The sequence below is a fragment of the Colias eurytheme genome, chromosome 16, assembly GCF_061535395.1.
Source record: "Colias eurytheme isolate Ceu_HAF_F1 chromosome 16, ilColEury1 Martin Lab GWU primary, whole genome shotgun sequence".
Lineage (NCBI taxonomy): Eukaryota > Metazoa > Arthropoda > Insecta > Lepidoptera > Pieridae > Colias > Colias eurytheme.
In genome coordinates, this window is record NC_142995.1 from 5070969 (window position 1) to 5096284 (window position 25316).

General features: G+C 30.4%; 1 protein-coding gene and 1 non-coding gene across 3 annotated transcripts in view; one reads left to right on the forward strand and one right to left on the reverse strand.

The window, feature by feature from the left end:
- Positions 1-25316, forward strand: part of LOC149901760 (uncharacterized) — a 55742-nt gene that overhangs the window by 18892 nt on the left and 11534 nt on the right. The window contains exons 1-4 of one of the 2 annotated variants that reach the window (XM_090110688.1): positions 5605-5742; positions 19534-19809; positions 20400-20546; positions 23676-23786. In XM_090110688.1, the coding sequence (XP_089966814.1) occupies positions 19689-19809; positions 20400-20546; positions 23676-23786 (379 nt within the window). In that variant the 5' untranslated portion in view covers positions 5605-5742; positions 19534-19688. Of the gene's footprint in view, positions 1-5604; positions 5743-19533; positions 19810-20399; positions 20547-23675; positions 23787-25316 lie in introns of those variants that run through there. The other variant, XM_090110687.1, reaches the window with a different exon arrangement.
- Positions 24877-24948, reverse strand: TRNAE-CUC (transfer RNA glutamic acid (anticodon CUC)). The gene has a single exon. It is a non-coding gene; the product is annotated as a tRNA-Glu (tRNA).

Here is a 25316-nt window from a genome sequence, read left to right on the forward strand (position 1 = left end):
GAACGTCAGCTGGTGCTCGGTTGGGGGGGTGAGCGGTTGTAGCCTCCCACGCCCATAGGAAAAAAAATACATTCATTCATTCATTTCCTCTCAGCTAAAAATTTGTCAAATTGTAGCTAACCCAATATCTCAACGAAAAAAAATAGTCAGCTGGTTACAACATGGTGTATTATACGTCAGCTGGTGTCTCGAACATGAAAGTTAAATTTAAAGAAAAATTTATTTTCCGTTATTTCCTCTCAAACAAAAATTTACCTGATGATAGCTTATATGTAACTGTGGATAAATATATATGTCAGCTGGCTGTATCTTGGTGGAAAAACCGTCAGCTGATACGGGAGGCTACAACCGCTCTTCCCCCCAACCGAGCTCCAGCTGACGTTCACGAGGCTTCATAATACTATACTTTGATGCATTTTACTAATTACCGCTTGAGAGGAACTTGGTCATAAAATCTGCTGCTGGCTCCCGGACCATAAGCTTACGCACTCTTCACAGAAAATAAGCTACTTATATTAATCCTCGCTACATTCATAATAATATAAAAAATATCATAAATGTGAACATGTAAGTAAATTGGTAAATTAAAAACGATATAAAGGTTCCGATATATTATTAGATTTGTGTATGAAAACTACACGATATAATATCGAATGCGATAAAATAAAATGCGTATAGAACGCATAAAATCTGGCTCTATGGCTATGCAGATTTTTATGTTAGTCCCATAATCAACCATTCACTTGTAAATGAATACGGTTTTTTTCGATATACCTAGGAATGAAATATTTACTGTACCACAAATCTTATATATAAAAATGAATCGTAAAATGTGTTGGTAAGCGCATAACTCGAGAACGGCTGAACCGATTTCGATATTCCTTGAAGTACGAGGATGGTTCTTATGTAGAGAAAACGTAAACATGTACCACGGGCGAAGCCGGGGCGGACCGCTAGTTTCATAATAAAATAAACAAATTCAAGAAAATTTGCTTAATGAAGATGGACCTAATCTTTTAAAAACGTGATGTAAAGTGGGCCTAGATGATAAAACAATTTGAGAATGTGAATAATAAACAAGAATGTAAGATGAAATGGATGCGGAATTCTAAATTGCTGATTTAGAATTTTGAATAACAAAATAAAATGACGGTACTTTTTAATAAATTAACACAAATTAATAGTGAATTGTGTTTTTTAAAGAATTAATAGACGCGTAAAATATATAGGTATCATAGATATTTATTGCAGTGCTCCGTTAAAAAGGACAGAATCGAAAAATTTGATATCACAAACTTTTAAAATGTGAGAGCCGTCTATATTTAAATTGACCTCATCTAAATACGTCAGAATGGAAAATATTGAATGATATTATACTATAGATAGTTATAATATTACGTGGTATTTGGTTATCTGTGGTATAATATGTAAAAGAATCTAGAGTGTAAATTATTTCTAATCTGTGTAGAGTGAAGAAAGTACAAGGCAATCATTATATGCACGTAGCAAAAAAAAAACTCGATCAAAACGTAGGGAATTGCAACTTCTATTTTTATTTTATTCGTAGAATCTTTGATTACATTCTTCTATCTGTATAATAGCTAAATGATATTCATATTGATACTCTACACTATAACTTGAAATTAGTTTACTTGACTCACTTTCAAGTTATTTTAGACTAGCGACCCGCCCCGGCTTCGCACGGGTGCAATGCTGATACTAAATACACTACAGAAAAACTGTGAACGTTGCATAAAAACACATAAAAACATAGCGGCCCGCTCTGGCTTCGCACGGGTATATAGCCGGGCGGCCGGCCGGTACCGCCGCAAACGCTACGTCCCGCAATTTTTAAAACTGTAATATCTTCGAAAATATTCACTTAAATCATACGGTGTAATGGGCCATATAGATCTATATTAAATGAACAATGTATTCAAGGTATTTAATTGGTTAAGGATTAATGCTGTAATGGTTAAAATCGCTTCGAAAATTAGCCATTATTTGTCGTAAAAAAAAATGACAAAAAAAAGTTATTAAGTAAGAGATAGACTTATACCATCGCGGACTTTTCTGTAGACCTTTTCAATGTGTATAATACACTACTTTTCTTAGTACATTATTTTGATAAAACTCGGAGGGTTCAGCCTGCGTTTGCAATGTAAGCGGAAAAAATGTAATTTTTTACGACATCACATTAGAAACCTCAAAAATAACAGTTCTTCTCCACTATTAAATGGATGTTATCATACATATAAACCTTCCTCTTGAATCACTCTATCTATTAAAAAAACCGCATCAAAATCCGTTGCGTAGTTTCAAAGATTTAAGCGTACAAAGGGACATAGGGAAATAGGGACATAGGGACAGAGAAAGCGACTTTGTTTTATACTATGTAGTGATATGAAACTAAGGAAAAAGATAAACGTTGAGTTAAAATTAAATTGAGATTTATGTGCGGGATATATCTATAGTATCTACTATATTTTAAACTAAAAATCATTTATATTTAATATGATGATTAATTATTTTTTGCACACGCAGATTGGTAAAATAATGCGGATAACCGAATGTAATAAACGATGTAATAAAAGACGCATGGTTGCATACGCATAGGAAACAACAAATCCTATAAAAAGGGCATCAGGCATATTTTTTCCACAATATATTGCTCCAATGCATTTGTTTTTTATTTCATTTCCTATTCAGTAAAATAGCATGAATGTCTGATGTGTTTAATGAAGGATCTGAACAGAAGTTTTTCGTAAAGATTCGTTTCAATCTTCAATAAATATTGAAAAAAAAAGAAAAACATATGAAAATTCATGTATCATATTAACTTAAAAGCATAAAGCATTCTTTGGTTCAATAATTTTTCAAACCTATAATATAAGTGGTGTATTCAATTTATGATATACTAGCTTTCCGCCCGCGGCTTCGCCCGCTTTGTCTAAAACATAATAATTTATATACTAAAACCTTCCTCTTGAATCACTCTATCTATTTAAAAAAACCGCATCAAAATCCGTTGCGTAATTTTAAAGATTTAAGCATACATAGAGACATATGGACAGAGAAAGCGACTTTGTTTTATACTATGTAGTGAAGATATTATCTTATATCATAAATTGAATACACCACTTACATACGAAATTAAACGCTACATGCTTTTTTAATAGTTTGCTAATAGATACGCATATTCATTCAAAAGGTCTATCAAAATGAAGCAGTTATTAACAAAACTATAGACAAATATAGGTAAATATTTTTAATCAATCTTAATAATAGGCCGGAAACATTACCTTATAATTAAGGTTCACGTTTCATTATTTATTAAACAATTAAGCGAAAGTTGTGATTAATGTTTGGCGTGGTATATCGTTTGTGCTACTCATGCTACTGTTTCCCATCAATTAAAAAAATAATGAATTATAGTATGAATTCGTATTCGAATATGAATAGATATTATCTGAACAATATGCAAACAATTAAGAAGAGATGAGAAGCCCCTAAATTAAATAATTAACCAATAATCCCTACATATAAAATAAGTCCTATGAATATACGTCTTAGACCTTTAAATCTATGCAAAGGATATCGATAAGATTCTAATAGACGAAGTGCTTTCTGAGGAAGGTTTTAGTACATATATATAGGTAATTTGGTACGTTTTCTTCAAAGCGGGGCGCGCGGAATACTAGTATATACCTACCTATAGTGTAAATAGTACGAATTACAAGTTTTCAATAACACAAACAACGTTATAGATCAAATACACACATTTCTTTTAATTGCTTATGATAATAATAAATTTAAATCCAAATTTATTAAATTTCTTCAAAGTTATGATATCTTTATTAATCATAGTAAAAAAAATATATCTCAGCAGGGTGCTTAAGCCTTCATTTTATTAATATAAAACCCGTTTTTACGACTAGGTTAACGTTGAACCATAAATCATAATTATACATGATTATGGTATCGATTAAAATTTTCCATGAAAATGGATCCAAATAGGGTAAAAATTAAAAAAAAAAACATCTGTTTACTGAACACAATTAGGTGTTCAGTAACAGATCGGTTAAAGCTTTGTAAATATTAATCTTCATAATGTAGAGATGGCATCTCTATACTCTATTGTTATAGAGTTTAGATTTTACTTTGATAAAAGTGTTATTTTTTTTATATTTTATATACCTATCGTGTATTGGTTGGATAAAAGTCGTACAAACAATGAAGTCCTGAGCTTCATTTTTGTCTCCCAATAATCGCGGTATTATTGTAAAAATAACCTCGCCTTGATTTCGCTAAAAATCATGTGTTTTTACATTTTGTATACGAAATGCATGAATGAAATCAGTTTTGGCGTAAACATACAAACATGAATTGATAATATTAATCGTATACGATTAAAACTCTTCGGAGTTCATATTCTAACATCGGAGAAACTACGGGAAAACTCAGATTAAAATATTCAATATGTTTGTTGTATTGTTGTATTGTTGTTTCTACATCAATAAAACTAACTTTAACGGTGTTCTTGACAAGGTCGTTTTAATACCTTATTTAGCATAACTGAGCGTTCTGTGTGAAATATTAAAAAATACGATACTGTTAAGATTCGGTAGAATCTATTAAAGTTTATTTAAATTAACGAACGCACGTGTGTCTATGAGAATGGAAGGGAAAGGCAGTTAAAATTAGATAAATACCTACTTCAAAAGATTTACTACCATGTCATTAATACTATATGCGACATTAAAAACTTTTAGTTAAATAATTTTATAGACAAATTTGTTGCTAGTGTAAAATATTAGTGTCTCTGAAATAATTACTTTATTTTATAACATTTTTTTAATAACGATCTTAAAATGAGAAAGTACCTATTAAAAAAATAACTTCATTAATATTTTTAGTATTATACTAATCATCGTGAAATGTAGGTCATTACTGAAAAAGGAAAATTACCTAATTATTTTTTTTAAATATTTATAGGCAACATAAAAAAATCATCTTTATTTATAAAAAAATACAATTTAAAACATTTTTAACAATTAATTAAGCATCATTGCGTTTGTACAAATATTTATTCGCTAATTCCTAGCTCTACGGCCTACTTTTTGCACATAAGAAGTAAAAAAGTAAAGTATCCACCTATGTTACATTTTTAAAATAGAGAAAAGAATTCGAACAAAACGTTACGTTACGTTCAAAAACTGCAAGTACGTTAAAAAAATTTAATTAACAAACATAGAGCTTACCTCTTCATTGCATTATTACCTTCAAATGTTTATTAAGATTATATACATATTATTATGTAGCTATTATACTCTATTTAATATTGATCAAATCAATTACTTTCATATGTTTTTCGAAAGAATATTATCTGTGACCAAAAACAAACAAGAAAAAAAACAATAGAAAGCATATAGAAAGGCTCCATGCATTTCATTTTTATATATTATCTATAATATTAATTTAATTTTACAAAACTGCAGATGAATCCGCAATTAGAATAATTCACGGAGAAGATCCGAATGCCGTTGGAGACTGGAATCAATTGAGTTTCGTTCTGCAAAAGCAACATTGATAGCAAACATTTGTAGCTTAGCCGCCATGCTGTCCCGGCGTTGACGCGGCAGATTGCGCGGGAAAATTTATATTTTTTTTAATCGTGTGGTAATTTGTGTGAATGGATTATTGTATTGGATTATTTGTACTGTTTTGTAAATAATTAAACATGTAAGTACTTTTTTGCTTATTGTTTTTCGATATTAAGATATAAAAAGATATATTGAAATATTTACCCAGGAATGCATAGGTATGCCGGGAGTCTATTATTAGTGATTATATTTTGACTTTCTATGTATTACATACAATTTATAAAATAAATGAGTCAATAATAGTTTTGGTTTTACTAGTTTCAAAAAATATATGTTGAGAAAATGGATGAGAATAGATATGATGGAGGAACTGTTATTTATTTTACTAAATCTAATTTAAATATATTCGTCTAACAGACATATTAAATATCAATTATCTTATCATTTTAATTTAAATAAAAATAATTATTTTAATGAAGTACTTTTATAATTATAATCTTCTTTTATTTTTCTAATTATGTGAACTGTCTGTATCTGTTTTTCTTTTACTGCTTTAATTATAGTGATTTTACCATAGGTTAGTTCCATCGACAACACAACCGTTAGTTCGCAAATTATAATAATATAATCGAGCCTCGTAATTTCCTTTACTCTCCAAACCAATATTTTTTTCATTGAAGTTCCGCTGCTTTCAGACGTGGCATGATGTTTTTCATGGATACAAAAATAATCAGTTATTGCTGCATGAGCCCGTTTAAACAAATAATTAAACCAACGTGATACTAGCATACATTAACATTTTCAAAAATATTCTTAAACAGAGATAATGCCTTGATAAACTATTGAAATCGTAGGTATGTCTCAATTATTTGATAATTATTTAGATAAAATAGTCTAATATTTTAAAATAATCTACCTACACATATTCTTACTTAACTGTTTTATCCCCGATGTAAGAGCGAAAAGCAATAAAACTAGTATTCACATTAAAACTAAAAATTTATCAAATCATACCTACACGATGCATAGTGTGCTTTGATATATTATAATTTATTGTTTCGATAAAAAAGCAGAAGAAAGAATATAATTAGTCCATTAGCCATGTCTACTATCTCATAAAATACCGAGACAGTGTTAATGACATAAAATTAATGCAGTATTTAAATAAATTTAAATTCTAGATTTGGCTATGGAGTGATACACTTTGTTTTACGACTTTCATAGAATGAATCGAAAATTTTTATTATTTATTTATTCAGACCATTAAAATTTGGAAAAGATAGTCCTAGGTTCAGGTATTTAGCCCATTAGGAACGTTATGATACGAGATGTGCATAATAATTAACTTGATTTGATTATCCTAGAAATGCAATTAAAATTTTAGGTTTCATTATTTGAAATAAGAATTTAGTTTATTTATCTATACTAATATTATAAAGAGGAAAGGTTTGTATGTATGTATGTATGGTTTTCACGCATAAACTACTGGACCGATTTTGATGAAATTTGACACAGATAATCTTTAGACCCTGAGAAAGAACATAGGCTACCTTTTATTGCGAAATATGTAGGTACCACGGGCGAAGCCGGGGCGCACCCCTGGTAATTAAATAAGGAGAAAATTAAAAGCTATATCATGTTATTTTTTTCCTCAGATCAATATTGGATTTTATATTATGGAAATTATAGGATGATATTAAAAATAAATTTAGAAAATATAATAAATTTCACCACACAAATGACGCGATATTGCAAAAATATGATGCATATGGAACTTTTCCTATAAATATACTGAATTAAAAGCTGTCTTTGATGACTCTCAATATCTGTTTTTTGTTTTATAGGTACTTGTATAAGGAATTAAACAAAAATCGCTAAGTTTATATATTATAGCCATTTTAAATTTTCCAATATAATAATTTAACGCAATTTTCATACATAATTAATAGTGTTTCAGCATGTCAATGATGAAAATAAGTATAAAATAGTATTCACATGAAACCTCTTTTAATCCTATAAAGTATAAGTTACATTGTAATGCATCTTTAAGAATCACAAGCGTGTGCTAAAGGGTGATTTTTTTGCTGGTTTCTTTTTGGCAATACTGTTTTTGATAGATCACGCGTGAATCGTGTCTTGTGTCTTTATCAAACTTGTTCAGTTTGGTCTATAATTTAACCATGAATCGACTTACGAACGAACAACGCTTGCAAATTATTGAATTTTACTATCAAAATGCATGCTCGGTTAAGAGAGTGTGAAGTCGGTTAAGAAGTGCGCGATGCACTTCATCGATTGGCGATTTTATTTTTTTTTGCCCAAAATGGAAGAATTGGACATGCCTCACACGTGGTTTCAAAAAGACGGTGCCACATATCACACGGCACGCGAAACAATAGCCCAATTGAGAGCCGTCTTCGGCGAACAGTTTATCTCACGTTTTGGGCCCGTCGATTGGCCGCCTAGATCGCGTGATCAAACGTCTTTGGACTATTTCTTATGCCTACAGGGATAAACCAGCAACGATTGACGCACTGGTAGCCAATATTGAAGCATTTAAGTATTCGTGATATACCGGCCGATATGTTGTAGAGAGTGTGCCGAAATGCGAATGGGCCATCTAAACCGGAGCCGTGGCCATCATTTGCATGAAATCATCTTCAAACATTAAATTATATTGATCGTTTTATCAATTCCATTATAGATTACATCAACATTTTCAAGTTTTTTGTGTTTTTTTTTGAAAATCAAATCCTATACCTCTTAAAAAATCACCCGTTATAATCATAAACATTGTCAAGGTACATATTATATTATTACATACTTGTATTTAAAGTCACGATTATACCTACTACCTCCTAATTCCTAATTATTATATGTACTAGACTGTCATATAGCCCTTATACCTTGAAATTTATAGCCCAGTTATAGAAGAAATTCAATACAACTTACTTTAGTAGGTATTTAACATACAGAATACCCGTTATGATATATTATTTTGTTTACACTCTTATATATTAATGCATAGTGGGTACGTAATTATTTAAATTTTATATCAATACTAGATTTCCGCCCGCGGCTTCGCCCGCGTTTTCAAAGGAAAACCCGCATAGTTCCCGTTCCCGTGGGATTTCCGGGATAAAACCTATCCTATGTGTTAATCCAAGTTACCCTCTATAAGTGTGCTAAATTTCATTGTAATCGGTTCAGTAGTTTTTACGTGAAAGAGTAACAAACATCCATACATCCATACATCCATACATCCAAACAAACTTTCGCCTTTATAATAGTATTAAGATTAAGATAGCAGCTTCAATATACTATAACTCCTTCATTTAAAATCCCGTTGTTTTATCTTGAAAAGAAAGATGAAATTTTAATATAGGTAGATGTATTTTCTATAATCTATAAAAAGTGATAAATATGGGTTTATAAATAATTGAAAGAATTAACACAATAACCGTTTAAAAGTTAATTACCACAGTCATTTGAAACAAGAGGATAACTTTATTTATTAATGCTCAAGTATTTCATTTTAATAATTTTAACCAAGAATCTAATAGACGTTTGAATTGATTGATGCATAATTAACATGTACCAGCGGATAAATTACATTAATTTTTAATGCTCAGAGAACTCTATCTTATAAAAACCGACCTTTTTTACACAACTTGAAGCCTGGTTCTTACAAATGTAGGTACCTATCATAAGATATATTTAGGCAAAATACTGTTACTGTATGTTATTCTATACAACATGGTTAACATTAAATGATATATAGAATAAACTTACGATGAAAACTGAAACTTATGGTTTTTACTTTTTATACAGCTGTCCTAAATTTTCTTTTTTTTCAATCAGGCAAAGGAGCAGTTCACCTGCTTGATATGTTTACTTATATTAACGACGATAGTTATGAAGTTATATACGTATTAAAAATGCAAATATTGTTTATTCAGTGAATGTTCCGTAGCAGTTTCCAAAATGTATGAACTGTTACATTATAGTGTGTGTATAGTAAATTCTTACATCATTGCAATAGGAAGTTACTAGTTACTTTGCTCAATAAATTCAGGTGTCATGTTATAACGATACGCTTTTGTATCAGATGTGAGTCTCATCTGAGTTAATTGCTTCCTTATGATGTTTAGACAATACCTTGTGAATCTAGCTATTGATTACGACGTTACTTGCTACTATATCATTATATGTATGTTAAAAAGTCGACAAATGACTTAACCCATAATAAAGATTTATTTACTGGAATATTTTTTTTAGTTCTTGTGTAGACACGACTGTTTCTAAGGAAATAGAACCATACTATACAAAGAGGACTTTGATTTGTAAAATCTGTAACTAATTTAATCATCTGTTTTTTATCGAATTTTACGACTATAGACACACGGATAGACGCATTAAACTTATAAAAAAATTAATTACAATATCTATAAATTAAATTAGGTAAAAAATGTAAATTAATGTAGGCCATTATATTTATAACTGAAGCTTAAATTTTTTTCTGGTTTCCTCTGTGTTATCCTGTCCATGAATTCAACATGAAACTGATGGTTACGTGAAAAAATTACTTTTTATATCGCCTGAGATCGAAATGATATTTATATAAGATTACGTCTCTACTCTCTACCTTAGAAAACACGAATACATCAACCTCTCATTATACTTTAATAAAAATATCCTTACCAAAAAATATCTAATTACTTAGAATGCAGATATAAATTAATATATGATGGACGGTTTTATACAAAAACAAATTGATGGATATAATATTATATTATAGGTATACTGTAGTTACAGACTACGGAATACGTTGAATTTCTACTCCTCAAGATATTATTTATCGACCACGTTATCGTCATGTAACAGCTTAATTATTTATTCTAAATTATATTTATTTAAAAATAATGATCATTAAAATGTTTAAAGAAACTCTATGCTAATGTTAAGCCAGTCATTCCGTGGTAATATAATATTGTGTTATGTACATTTGCAAATATGTATTATAACTAGTATGGTTTCTGGTATTCAGTTCTCTAGTAGCCAGTTCATAAACTGGCTTACTCTAAGGGTAAGGTCTAACTTCTGTTTTATATCTAATTAATTTTAATTAGATTTCGTACGACGTACGTTAGTTAATAGCATAAATAAGATTGACATATAAACATACATACCTTCTAAATAAATCAGTTCTAAATATCTAAATATCTAGTATATAACGCAAAATTATGCAAAAACAATAATAACTACAAAAATATAATAAATTCATTTACGAAGCATAGATATTATTATGATAAATAAACTCTCATTTATATAGAGACAATCCACTCTCAAAGTGTCCAATTTAACTAAATGATCATTTATATAAACGACGTACCTATCAATAATAATTATTAATATACTTTGGCGCTTTTTAATTTAGAAAAAAATCAACATCAAAACTATTTATACCGTTACGACGCGAACTATCAATTTTTCAAATTTATGCGATTCGTGAGATACATATTCCTGTTTAGATAATGATCTCAGTTAAATTCGTATGTTAAATATTTTAATTTAGATTATGTGACTTAAATATATTCATTAATTTAACTTTCTCGTTGTATTTATTAGTAAGGCGTTTTGTTGGACAAACATCCGCGTCGTTATAATATTGTTGTTTGCTACTAATAGATCTGTGATATTATTACCTAGGTACCTAAATAGTAGAGTATCGTAATCTCTGATATCATTTGTAATTATAACAACAAATTTGAAATTATTTAAAATAAGCCTACTTAATTAATATACTATACAGATAGAGTATTCGCTCAAATTAAAAAGTTAAAGATATTTTTAAACTAAACAGATATTGTTGGACACAGGTAATTCTATAAAACTTTACTTTGATAAAATGTTGTGGGTATCAAATAACACACATGCTGAGAAGGCATATTCAGGTTAACCTAATGGCATATTAATAATCTCATAGAAACTACGGAATAGTTTAATGTGTGCGTCAGCAATGTCTTTTTTAACTAGATTCTGATTCGATTAACATAATTCAGTTGGATATCTCGAAAGTTTTAATCTGGGGTTTTAATCGTTTATTGACAAGAAGCTTGATTAAGTAATACGGTTGTCATTTGGGTGGCGTAGCTGTTATCATAAATTTAAAGTATATATAGGGTGTCCCAACAAGAACGCAAGATTTAAATTTGGCGCCATTCGAAGTGTCATTGTTTGACACATCAACAAGTGTTATTTTTTTTTAGTAGAAGGTATAAGGTTAGTGAAAATGGAACGCTAAACGAAGGATCAACGCATTCTTATTGTAAAATTTGTTTTACCAAAATAGTGAAAGTTTTGCGGATACAGTAGGTACGCAAATTGCGATCAAAGAAATTGCGATCAGTAAAAGAGATTAATGGAAAAATTTGCTGAAACTGGGTCTGTTAGTGATGTAAAGACAACAACGCGCCTTCGACCTGGTCGATCAACCGAAAATATCGCAGCTGTATGTGATGATATCGCTCAAACTCCATCCATCTCAATTCAACACTGAGCTCCAAAAATTGGTGGTTCCGAATCCACTATGCAGCGAATTTTGACAAAAGATTTGCGTCTTGCATGCTGGAGGGGATGTGGTTTCAACACGACTTCGCCACATGTCATACAGCCAGAGAAACAATACAATTGCTGCATCAGTCATTTCTCGGTCACGTTACTTCACGCTTTGGGGTTTTTTTTGAAATCGATGGTTTATGCGATTAAGCCGACGATGACTCAAGCCTTAAAAGACGAAATTGAACGCTGTATTAATGAAATACCACAGCATTTATGTAAAACGGTCATTGAAAATTTGATTAAAGATCGCGTATGTGCCAGCAAAGCCGCGGTGCAGGCCATCTCCCTGATGTGTTGTTCCAAACAAAACCTCATCTTGTCTACTTTACGATATAATATAAGTAGTTATCACAATTTTTTTTTAATATCTGCGTTTTATGTCAAATTTAAATCTTGCGTTCTTGTTTGGACACCCTATATTATTAACTATAACCAGTTCTGCAATAGGTACATATTTTAATTATTATAACTCGCATTAACAAAATACTCAAAATGTCAAAAGTTTACCAAATTGAGATACACTTTGAACCCCTATTTTGAGAATATAATTTTGTATAGTTGCATAAATAAAAAGCAGAATAATAAATGAAACGAAGTATTGAATTTCACAGTTTAACAATTCTCCTATGAATAAGTTTCATTTATTTCTAAATTCTAACCTTTTATGAAACAAAAGAGGTTGTTTATTCGTAGCTTATTATTAGTGCACTTGCATACTCTCAACTCTACACAGAAAATAATCTAATAAGTACCTACTACCTACTCGTAGATACTATAGTTTGAGTAAACTCGGAAGCGGGAACTGTCTTACATAACCAATTAAATCCGGATCATAGCGTGATATTAAATATCAGTAATTATTTATAATCTCGCTACATAACAGCATAATGAGGGATACAGTGGAATCTCATAACTGTAGCTAGCGGGAACCAATGATACCAGGGACGCTGGTAATCGACCGGTTTCAAACCATTATATTATGATAAAATTGCTTTTTATCAAAATTAATCGACGCACTTAACGGGAAAGTACATGTGATTAAACCTCTAATAAACCCAACCTTTAACCTTCAGATAGCTATTTAGAGTTAACTGGTTGTTACTATTTTATTAAAACCTTTATCGACGGTAGGAAAAAAAAATTAATAAACAGTTAATTTTAATTACATAAAATGATAGGTAACAGAATAGACTATAATAATTATGAAGCCTAATTTTCACCTACAGCGTTTTTACTTATTTTTTCTTACTTTTTTTGTACATAGTCGACCTTGTCAATGTTACAACTTATCTGTATTCCTTGAATTTGATTAGAATATACTCATACTTGAAAATTTTAATTGAAATTTATATTATGGAAAACATGCGTTAAATTTAGCTTGTGTATATGAAAAGATGTTATGTTTAACAGTTTAACACGTTCATATTTTAAACAATAGGTATCTTAAAATAAACGTAGATTGATACTTTTAGGATCGATAAATCTGAGATACAGTTACAATTGGTATAATTACCATATTCCGATGAGTATGGAACACATAGAGAAGAATATGATGATTTTTATTGTTTTTAGATCGAAGACGGATACAAATGATATATGCAAATAGTTTAGTTTTACATGCTTTAGCACTTCGTTTTGTTTCGCTTAGCACACACCCTTACTGGCTGATCTGCTGGTAGCATTTTTGTATTAGATAAATATATACGTTGATGATTTGAGATGTTTTATTAAAAAGTTTATATTAAAAGCGGATAAAAAGCCAATTTCTAGCATTTTTGAGGGTGCTTATGTTTATTTATGAATAAAGTTTCATCGCAAAAGAAAAACATACGGGGAAAAAGAAGTTTATAGTTAATTCTATTTAAAAAAATTATTACTTTTTGATCAATATCCAGGGATCCAGGGAGTAAACAGATGAGAGCGTTTGTACGGAGAAAATACCGACCGCATTTCCTCTTGTTGAGGAACTTAAAACTCATTATCATAGACTTAATAGCGAACAACCATAACTCATTGGTTAAGACATTATAGATTTACAAGTATCCAATCAATCGTAAGTAAATGTAACACAGAGAACTATTGGTAGTCCATTTACTTAAATTGGATAATTAATTTGGTTCTAAAATTATTACTACTAGCTTATTACTAGCAAATATTATACCATTATTCAAGAGTGCTTTGAGGTAATTAACTTTGAATACTAATTATGCCCTACAAGAAAGTCTAGGCTGTAATGCACTTCCAGATTACCTACGATGTCGGGTTATCTAACCGCTTCGCAAAATTGTACGGGAGTTAGGGTCTATTAAAGAGGCCTAAAGAATCTTCTGTATGAAAAGTAAATAGGTTATACAGATTAAATGAGATAGGTGAATTACATTTTATATGTATAAATTTAGTAAACTAGAGTCAAATTCGTTTAAAGATACGTGATACATAAATAGGCGAGGTCATTCTTATAATATTGCCATATTATACGAAATTGTGTAAAAATTAGCTAGCGATTTCTATTGAATCACTTCTATCGTTAATAAAGAAACCTTGGTGCAATATTTTAGTAGAAAGATTATTTTGCCTGTCTGCTTTATTTTGTATTTAGCATTTAGAATAATTTATTATCTGTATTAATGTACCCTCATTATGGAATCGAATTCTTGATGAGAACTCTTGATTTATTTTAATTCATCAAGTATCTACGATTTTTTTAAATTACTTGTAGGTATCAACTTATACAATATTTTATATTATAGGTAGGTATGTACCTACATATTATGCAGTTACCTAATATACAATTTTATGCAGTTACCTAACTGCATAAAATTATAAATATTTTAATTGAATCGATACACCGTCTGCAAAACTACTGAAGCTCTAACTATAATTGACGCTCTACATAATCGGTAAATCACATTTATATCTCGAATCTAGTCATAAATAAAAATGAGTCCATTATTTAAAGAACCTACGAATTTTATTTTTATCTTTTCAGACAGTTCAAATTCGTAAAGTATTACAATAAATTGCGAGTTCTAAAACTTTATACATTTTTCAATTTGATAATAGAACCAAATGGCTACATCAATATTCTAAATAGTTTATCTAAATTGTTTTTGACGGCCACAATAGTCTAAGTCCTAGGTAAAAATAATGATAAAATGGTTTCTTTCAACAAAAACCGTTATGGTAATAAAATTCTTCGTATTCAAATTGATTCCAATGCTCCCAATCGATAATGGTTTTTTGTTATAATTCAATAAAAATTCATTTTAATCTATAGATAAGTAACAAAGCAGTGTTACATTTTCTTCTATATTTAGCAATCGTTTAGTTATTCTTATTACCTAACAAGACCGTGTAGTAAACCCGGAAACACATCCATGAATATATAAATTATTAATTTTCCTACACGTAACTATGCTACTCAATTTGCGTGCACATAAATCAATAAATAGCCTACCTCAGTTTGTTGAATACGTATAATTAATAGCAGTGCTGACCCGACTACAATAAAGATTCGACAGATATCGACACAATGGGTTTGGCTCCATAATGAATGTGTCAATAAACGTCGTTCAACAATATGTTAAACTAATGTCCCTGCTACTTTATTGGACAATAAGAAGCTTATTAACATAAACACTTCTTGATAGTGGTTATTTATCAATTTGCATCAACAATGGAGAGATTTATTGTCACCTTTAGCGCGATTATTGTTTTGTTATTTTAATAAAGTGCCAGTTACAAATTGACTGTTGACGCGCTGCTTTTGATTTATTTCTGTTAGGTTAAATTAACAACAAAAAAAATTGATAGAGGAAAATTTTTTACGACACACGTATGCAGTCTGAAGGTGTACATACAGTATACAGTCAACTCCTTTAGGGATGAACCATTTTCATAGCCATATAAAGGAACTAGAGCCATTTTACTGAAAGTGTAAATACATACGTTACGTGTTTGTTAATTTAAGAAGATTTTTCCCTCGGTCTTTGATTTATTTAACAAAACACCTTTTTATTAACAATTTGTTAGGAAGAAACTATACCTAGGTTTAATACTTTAAACCTAGGTATAAAACTATACCTAGGTTTAATACTTTAAACCTAGGTATAGTTATATAAGCCAGTTTATTAAATCTTTTTCAATCTTACCTACTGCAAAAGTATCAGTAATTATTATCTACTAGATTTCATACCGCATAGTTCCCGTTCCCGTGGGATTTCTGGGATAAAACCTATGTGTTAATCCAAGTTACCCTCTATATGTGTGCTAAATCACATTGTAATCGGTTCAGTAGAATTTGCGTGAAAGAGTAGCAAACACACACACACACACATCCTCACAAACTTTCGCATTTATAATATTAGTAACACATAATATTATATGTATAATTATTAATTATATAACATTTAGGTATGTAGCTTATCCGCCTATCCTATCATCGAATCTTGAAACATTTATTAGGCAACTAATTCATAGGCCGTTTTGGATTATTAATTTATTATTATTTTTAATCGAATCCATGTAATTTATGATGCGTGTCTATTTTGACCATCCGAACATAAATTATTTTGACTAATTAACTTTTCGGTATAGCACGGTAGGCTTCGACTTGTTATATGATTAATTAACTCAGGTGTTAAATTTGTTTATTCATTTGTATGCAATAATTTGAACTTTCTACTTTCTTTACATATTCTTTAGACAAAATATTTATGAAGAGTGATTAAACAGAAGCTTTTGTACATTTTTCTTGCTACAAAATATCTCAACGTAATTATTGAGTACCGTTATTGATAAAATATGATTTAAAAAGTCAAGGATTAAAGTCTAAAGACTATATTTTATGTTAACGATCATTTTACAATAAGATTCATTTCAATAGATGAGATTTTAATAGATGAGATATTAGAGTTATAGTGATGGCATTCTGTTTTGATGTTATACCTATATGTTCTTGACTTCTTGGTCTACTCGTATTACAATTTACAAACTTGGCAATATTATTATTTATTGCCAAATCCTGTTATGTGTAAGGAATAATTTTTTATATGTATCCATCTAAAAGTTGATAAATCACCTACGTCACAAATTATTTTGATCATTTACTTTTACTGCGCTATTTTTAATTGCTTAATAATTAATATCAATTATCATCACTTTGCAAATAATTATGAATAATCTAGATATGTTTTAAAATTAAATAATATTTTAATGGTCCATAAAATTACTACTGGTACGGGAGCATAGTAGGTATTTAACGTTTGAAAAAAATGTCATTTTAGTATAGTTGAGTTTTTGATATACTGTTGTGTTGATGGAATTTCACTTATTTCGATGACATTTTAATGATTTTGAAATAAAAAATTGCGTTTGGCACCTATTTAACAACGAAAAAAACGTCTTGCAATAAAAAATTTATGTCTGATGGATCTATCTAAAGGCAAAAGATTAAATATTACGCGTTAATAAATGACTTTAAATTACGGATATTTTCCTGTGCAGATAAGATGCGCACTGATAAACGCAACCACTGCGGCCAGCCAGACAGCCCGGACTCTAACCGAAATAGGAAGAGAAACAGTATATCAAATAACCAACCTATACTAAAATTCTCTCTTGTCAACGTTGCTAGCTCCTATACGATACAACACTACAAATGTATTGAATAATATTGAATCCATCAATTATCATTTTACTATGGTTATATGCGTGTAAAGTTTCTTGATATTAGAATTTATAGGTAATTTTGTCGTTTTAATATGGGTACTTTGTAGGATTAGGATAATGATTTGCAATAAACATAAATAATAATTTACACTTTATTTTATATCACTGGAAACATACCTACTTACTGACAATGTTAATTTTACGCCTGACTCTTTACGTGATGTTGTAAAATCAAAACTTAATGTTATTTAGTTTAAATGTAATGAAACTAATTATTTTAATAATTATAGTAAATTAGGAGCAGTCCCATTGTGTGTTTAAAACTTTAAAAGTGATATTAGTAACTCGAGAGGAGACATTACGGGTATGGAAAAGATACTCGTAGTTACCTACACATTTTGGTGCCTATATAATTTACTTTTTACGGATTGTTGTTTTATTTTATAGTTATCCACGATTTTTGAAGATTTATTAGAAAAAAATATAATAAACATAAGATTAATATGTGATAAGTATTATCTTATTTTATTATCTATCTTTGATCAACGTTGAATATTAATATAAAAACCGGCTCATTTGAAGTTCAAACACCACATTATCCGCATATAAAGGGCGCTTTATTATCAAGATTAGCTTGTACAGATTGAAATTCATTATCTCAAGAGTGAAATTTATTAAAATCATAAAATAATACCCAAATTTTGTGTCAAGTATTTGTAACGGGCTGAATTCGATTCCGTATATATCGCATGCATAATTAATTCCATAATACATAGATTTCGAAAGTCTTAAGAGTGATAAATTTTATCTTTCGAATGTTTTATGAAAGATACGAACGTTACTGAATAACATATTAGCGGTCAAAATGAGCTTGATCTCTCAGCAGGTGTTATAGGTACCTTTGGGAGTCCGTACTTACCTAGTTTATTCAAGCATGAAATATCGTGTGAAACAACCTTTATAATCCATATTGACCCTAAAACTGCTTGATCTTAATTGATTTATGTTTTAACTCTACAATTTGTTTGTTATGTAGGTAAATTTTTATTAGCAGAGATGAAATTAAGATAAAGAGGAAGTAAAAATCAACTGCTCTATACTTATATATAAATATAATATAGTTAGGTAGTTACACGCACGAAAATTAAAATTATAATTTGTGGAAATAATGCAATTTATGAGAAAATATCTCCGGTATGTTAGCTATCATAAACTGCTTTTGTTATACATAGGTACTTTTGTACCTTATTTTTAAACGAACGTTTGAAGAATCCTTGTGGGAAATGAAAAAAAAAATGACCCCAATGTTCTAGTTCCAGATTTTTAATGGAATATTCAGAATCGAATAGAATAAAGCTTTCCTGTTTGTTCCCAAATTAGATAAGGATTTTCACAAGATTTTTCAAAACAACGGAAAATAACGGTTGACGTTCTTTAGATGTCGTTTTTAATTTTTAAAGCCCCATATCACTAATAAGGCCGAAGCTAAGCCCTGATAAGAGATTAAGCTTACAAAAAAGTTTCAGCATTACAGCACGGATAATATTCAACTAGCTTCCGGATTATTTATTATCAAACTAATTAAATGTATATTTAAAATTGTCCGCAACGTAAATTAAGTTTTATTTCATTGTTTCAGGTGAAATTTTATAAAGAAAAAAGCAGACCCCACAGCACAGAAAAAATGAATTCCCAACAAAAATTTAAAATAACTAAAAAGTTTATAACAGCGCCATCTGTGAGGGAACGTCAGAATGTTAGAAGCTAAGTTTTAGTTCAGCTACACGACGTAAGATGGCGTTAGTACTCTTGTTACTGATCGTGATAGGTACAACAAAAAGTGCAAGTACTCACGGAGAGATGGCGCTGGCTAATATTACAAGGTTCGCCAATGGAGACCTTTTTACTTTAGTTGGTAAGTTTTCAAAATCCAACAGTATTATTTGTATACGTATATTATTAGTCTGTGGTATTATTAATTTTACTGCATATTATTGTTGAATTTTATAATTATTTTGATAGACTTAATTTTTGAAAACAAAAACAATCTAGTTGCACTGGTTATAAACGTTATCAACGATTTTTACTATTTTGACTTCAACGTTAAATAAATAAATGTTGTTATTGATATTCGATTATTCTGACACAAAACTAGAATGTTATAATATGCATATTAATTGTAAACTTCGATAAAAAAATTGCTCTGATTGATTTTTGATATGCTCTTGAGATGAATGAACAATGAATTATTATCAAGTCAGGCCACTCGCAAGGCGCACCTAAATAAAAGAGATCCTAATTGATTTTTGAAGTGAATCTTCTTGTCGCTTCATAGCAATACCGTCACGTCATGGAGCATCTTGCCAAAGAAGTTTCACTTCTGACACGTGTACTTGGCACACACGCTCTTTTTTGTTGTAGTGTTCGTCTTATCTAGCCAGTTTAATACGAGCCTTCAGTTACCTATTTTTGCATAGTTTATGAATAGAAATCACGTCTTTCCAGGCACAGACTGCGGCCTCACTCGCTGCATGGAGGTATCTCACGGGACAGCCCTCGCGGCGATGGGCAGCAATGGTTGTACCTGCCAATGTCGTAAGGACACACCCGCCTTCAGGGAGGACCGGCGGAGCTGCGTCAATCATATTGACGGTATGTCGTGTTTCGATATAATCCATGTATTGTTGTGTCGTCTTTATTTATTGCAACATTAGATATTCTCACTTTTATAACATTATAAATGACTTAGTTTTTTAACTTAGAGTTTGATAGGTTGTTTTTGGGGTTCCCGGTTGTGTAATGTTGTTGTTAACATGATTCTGTCAGGCGTGATCCCTTTACGTGGTTATGTCATTCCAACTGAAATTTTCTTACCTAGGTAATACCTATAACTACCTACTAGGGCACAGATGACTAAATACTAAATAGTTTTCTTCGTAAACAACTTTACCTATCCACCAATATAGATATCACCTGTCATAGGGGAGACCGAGGGGTTTTGAAACAAAGGTGAGTTGAAACAGTTTCGATTTCTCGGAACCTAAAACCGTTAGCGATCTGGAATCGTAGTTTTTAACCACCTCCCACAACCCGCTATCGCGTCAGTTTACGCCGATGACGTCAGTTGTGCAGTTGTATAGTTCTGAATGACATGTGCCGAAAATCGCTAAAAGTAAGTATTTCACGAATTTTTACGATGCTCGTACTTTATTAGTGGTTTTGTATTTTGGGTTGAGTTATATACGTTTTGAAATCTCATTATCTATAGATTCATGAAATATACTTGGTAAATTTGATTTATGTGTATTTACTGCTTGATCGTGATTTGAATAAAAATTGGGAGGATTTTTCTCACTGAGGTGTTTTGAAACAGACTGTTTCAACTCTCCTCAGTTAAAATTTAACATCTGATTATAGCTAAGAAATAAAAAGTACAAGGATTAATGCATTAATTTATTGTTGATTTAATGTGTTTATTTGTTTCAACATCCCTACTGAAGACACCAAAGCAAGAAAAAGATCAAAACCAGGCAGTAAAACTAAAAAGGTTAAGGTTCTCAAAAAAAGAGACGAAACGAAGAAGGTGATGAAGGAGAAGAGGATTAATCCTGCTGCATTTGCTGTATGGAGCCATATTCAAACTACTTGTCAGATTAATGTGTTTCCAATTGATCTTTGACATTTTTTTCGAATATTTTTACTTAAATAATTTATAGCACTGATTGTAATACTTAAAAAAATTACTGATAGTTAATAACTATTTTATGTCAAAGATTTAGTTATAATATAAGAATGCAATAAAACATTTTGTTGATTCGACTGATTATAATTGATGTTACGCATAAGGCGTCATGTTAATTTTTTGTAATTAACGAGTTTAACGAGTTAAATATTACTAAAAAGGTTGTTGATTACTTGAAAAGATTGATTTTAATTAAAACCTTTAAATCAAATCATCATTTTTATTTTGCAGCTCCCATTACTGCCCAAAATCGTAATGTTTCAACTCTCCTCGACCTCTGTTTCATCTTACCTCGGTATGAGGAGAGTTGAAACAAGTTGACTTGTTACGGTTAAATCGATTTTTCACCACATTTTTAAGGCTTACAGTTTCTTTTTGCTAACCATTCGCAAGTGTATAGAATAACCTATCGATTGGTACTAGTACCTCAATATTTCTGATTATAGTTTGAGTTATATTAAACAAAACGTGAAAATTGTTTCAACTCCCCTCGGTCTCCCCTACTAATTTTAGTACCAAATATCTAAAATTTAATTTCTAAAGTAAACAAAACTTTAGAAAAGCTAAACTCTGACAATTGACAAGTCACTTAAAATGACATTGAATAGACAAACCATTCTACTGTATAAATAGTAAAAGCACACGACATAAAAAATACAAAACAAAGCCTTCCGCGTTTGTAAAGAAAGTTGTTCTTATATTTTAATTATACATGAGGGGGCGGGACAGGGTCGTTCAAACAAAGTAAGGTCAAACTAACTCAATTCAAACGTATGGATATACAATATTAATCTGGTAATTACTCGGCACAGAGTACAAATGTTAGGTGCGATTTGAATAGAAAATTGCAGCTTACTCATAATAAGCAGAGTAACTTAGGTTATGTCGTGTCATGCTATACAATAACGTATATCATTGATATTATGTGCGCGTGAGCGAAATTATAACGCTACCTTTGGTAACGGATAGGCCTCATTGTAAATGGTTTAATTAGAAATAATATATCCGGTAATTTTCACCTAATACAATCGAGTCTATAATATAATACTACAATCGGGACAGTGAACTTGTAAGCTGTCTATGTTGAATGAAAAAAGGAAGAATAATAGGTAATTGAAGTTTGAAGTTTGTCACAAAACAAAATTCGAGTTAACCAAAATTGAACTTACTTTTTCGCTGATTTATTAAATACGTTTTGTTTTATATACTTTGTGTTTTAATAACCTATTTATATTGTATAAAGTATCTATAAAAGGAAAAAATGCTCTTAGTTCTTACTGTTAAATAATATAAAAATTGGTTTAAAGAAAACATTAGGCATAAAACTTAGGTAGAGCGTGATCATAGAATTTTCTCCAGAAATTGTACGCTAAGAACATTCTACTATGTATATTATAATTTATTTGGTAATCTACTATCAATTTCACATTTTAATCCATCTCTTATTGAATATCAATAATAACTAGATATTATATACACATAATATAGAGATACAGTTACAAGGCCATATTATAATGTGATTTAAATTATACCCATATAAGCTTCATTGCTATATATATAAAGCTTAATGAGAAAGTTATATAAGAACCTACTAATTCGGAAATGACAAGACTCGATCTATGATTAGAATATTATGTATTTACAATGACTTTGGGTATATGAGTAGCACATTTAAAAAAAAATACGCTTCAGAAGTCGTTCTTATTAAAATTCTATCTGATATACCTGAACCTCAGACTAATAATAATATACTACGTATACCTGAACTATCTGAAACTTATACCTTAGGTACTTCTAACTTAAAGAAATAATAAGAATAAATGAGGCATAATTTCAGGGTAGGTATCCTATAGTTTTTTCGGACGACGTAGTAGTAGAAACAACAACAAGAATGTTCTAATTTAGTAATATCGAGTGAAAACTAACTGTTGTATGAATCTAAATTATAATTCTTATGTTCTTGTAAATAAAACTAAACATAAATTATAAGGAAAGTAATAAGAAATCCCAGTTTATAAATTAGTTGATATTTTTTCCAGAATGTGCGATGGCAAGCTTCGGCCGAGGTTCAAAGAAGCCACAGATACCATTCGTCTTTTTACCATTGAAGGGACAGATTATCTACCCTTCCAAAGAAATTGTGTTTACAGGTAAAGTAATACCACAGACTAATAATAATATACTACGTATACAATACTAATACTTTATTGGTTTTGCATGCATGTGTAAAATGCATGAGGTTCAAGAGATTTCGAAAGCAGATTTGTTTTCGATTTTATTAAATTTTATTGTTGATCATTAATTGATATTTTATATTACATTAAGTCAGTTAGGTACATACTTCATACAATTACAATAAATTATGAATATACTAGCGACCCGCCCCGGCTTCGCACGGGTGCAATGCTGATACTAAATACACTACAGAAAAATTGTGAACGTTGTATAGGTATAAAAATATAGCGGCCCGCTCCGGCCTCCGGCATCGCACGGGTATAAAATACATAGCCGGGCGGCCGCAAACGCTACGTCCTGCAATTTTTAAATCTGTAATATCTTCGAAAATATTCACTTAAATCATACGGTGTAAAGGGCCATATAGATCTATATTAAATGAACAATGTATCCATGGTATTTAATTGGTTAAGGATTAATGCTGTATTGGTTAAAATCGCTTCGAAAATTAGCCATTATTTGTCGTAAAAAGTAAATGACAAAAAAAAGTTATTGTGGGTTATCCATAAGAGATAGACATATACCATCGCGGACTTTTCTGTAGACCTTTTCAATGTGTATAATACTTAGTACATTATTTTGATAAAACTCGTAGGGTTCAGCCTGCGTTTGCAATGTAAGCGGAATAAATGTAATTTTTTACGACATCACATTAGAAACCTCAAAAATAACAGTACTTCTCCACTACTTAATGGATCTTATTATACATATAAACCTTCCTCTTGAATCACTCTATCTATTAAAAAAAACCGCATCAAAATCCGTTGCGTAGTTTCAAAGATTTAAGCGTACAAAGGGACATAGGGACATAGGGACATAGGGACAGGGAAAGCGACTTTGTTTTATACTATGTAGTGATATAATATATACGTGGCATAATGAAGACTCCAGAAAAGATGACTTCCAGCAAGATGACGTAAATGATTGTAATGAAGTGATAATAAATTGCAATTAAAAATACATAATTTATATAGATTTAAAAATTAAAAAAAAATATAAAAGAGATTCCGATACCGGGAATCGAACCCGAGCCTCCTGGGTGAGAGCCAGGTATCCTAGCCACTAGACCATATCGGATATATCAAAACGGTTGAAATTATACATGTTTTTTTAACATTGTTCTTTAAATAAAACAATTCAATATAAGATGAAAAAAAGAAACAAAATGCACAGACCACAGCACCAGACTAATTTTAGCATCGCCCTTGGTTTTATTATATGTTTAGATTGCGATAGCGACCGATGACTAGTTTACAATTTAATTATATATTATATCCACCTATATTAGTAACTAGCGGTCCACCCCGACTTCGCCCGTGGTACATGTTTACGTTATATCTCCATAAGAACCATCCTCGTACTTCAAGGAATATTATGAAAAAAGAATTATTGAAATCGGTCCACCTGATCACGCGTGATGCCGTGACCAAGGGAAATATGGATTC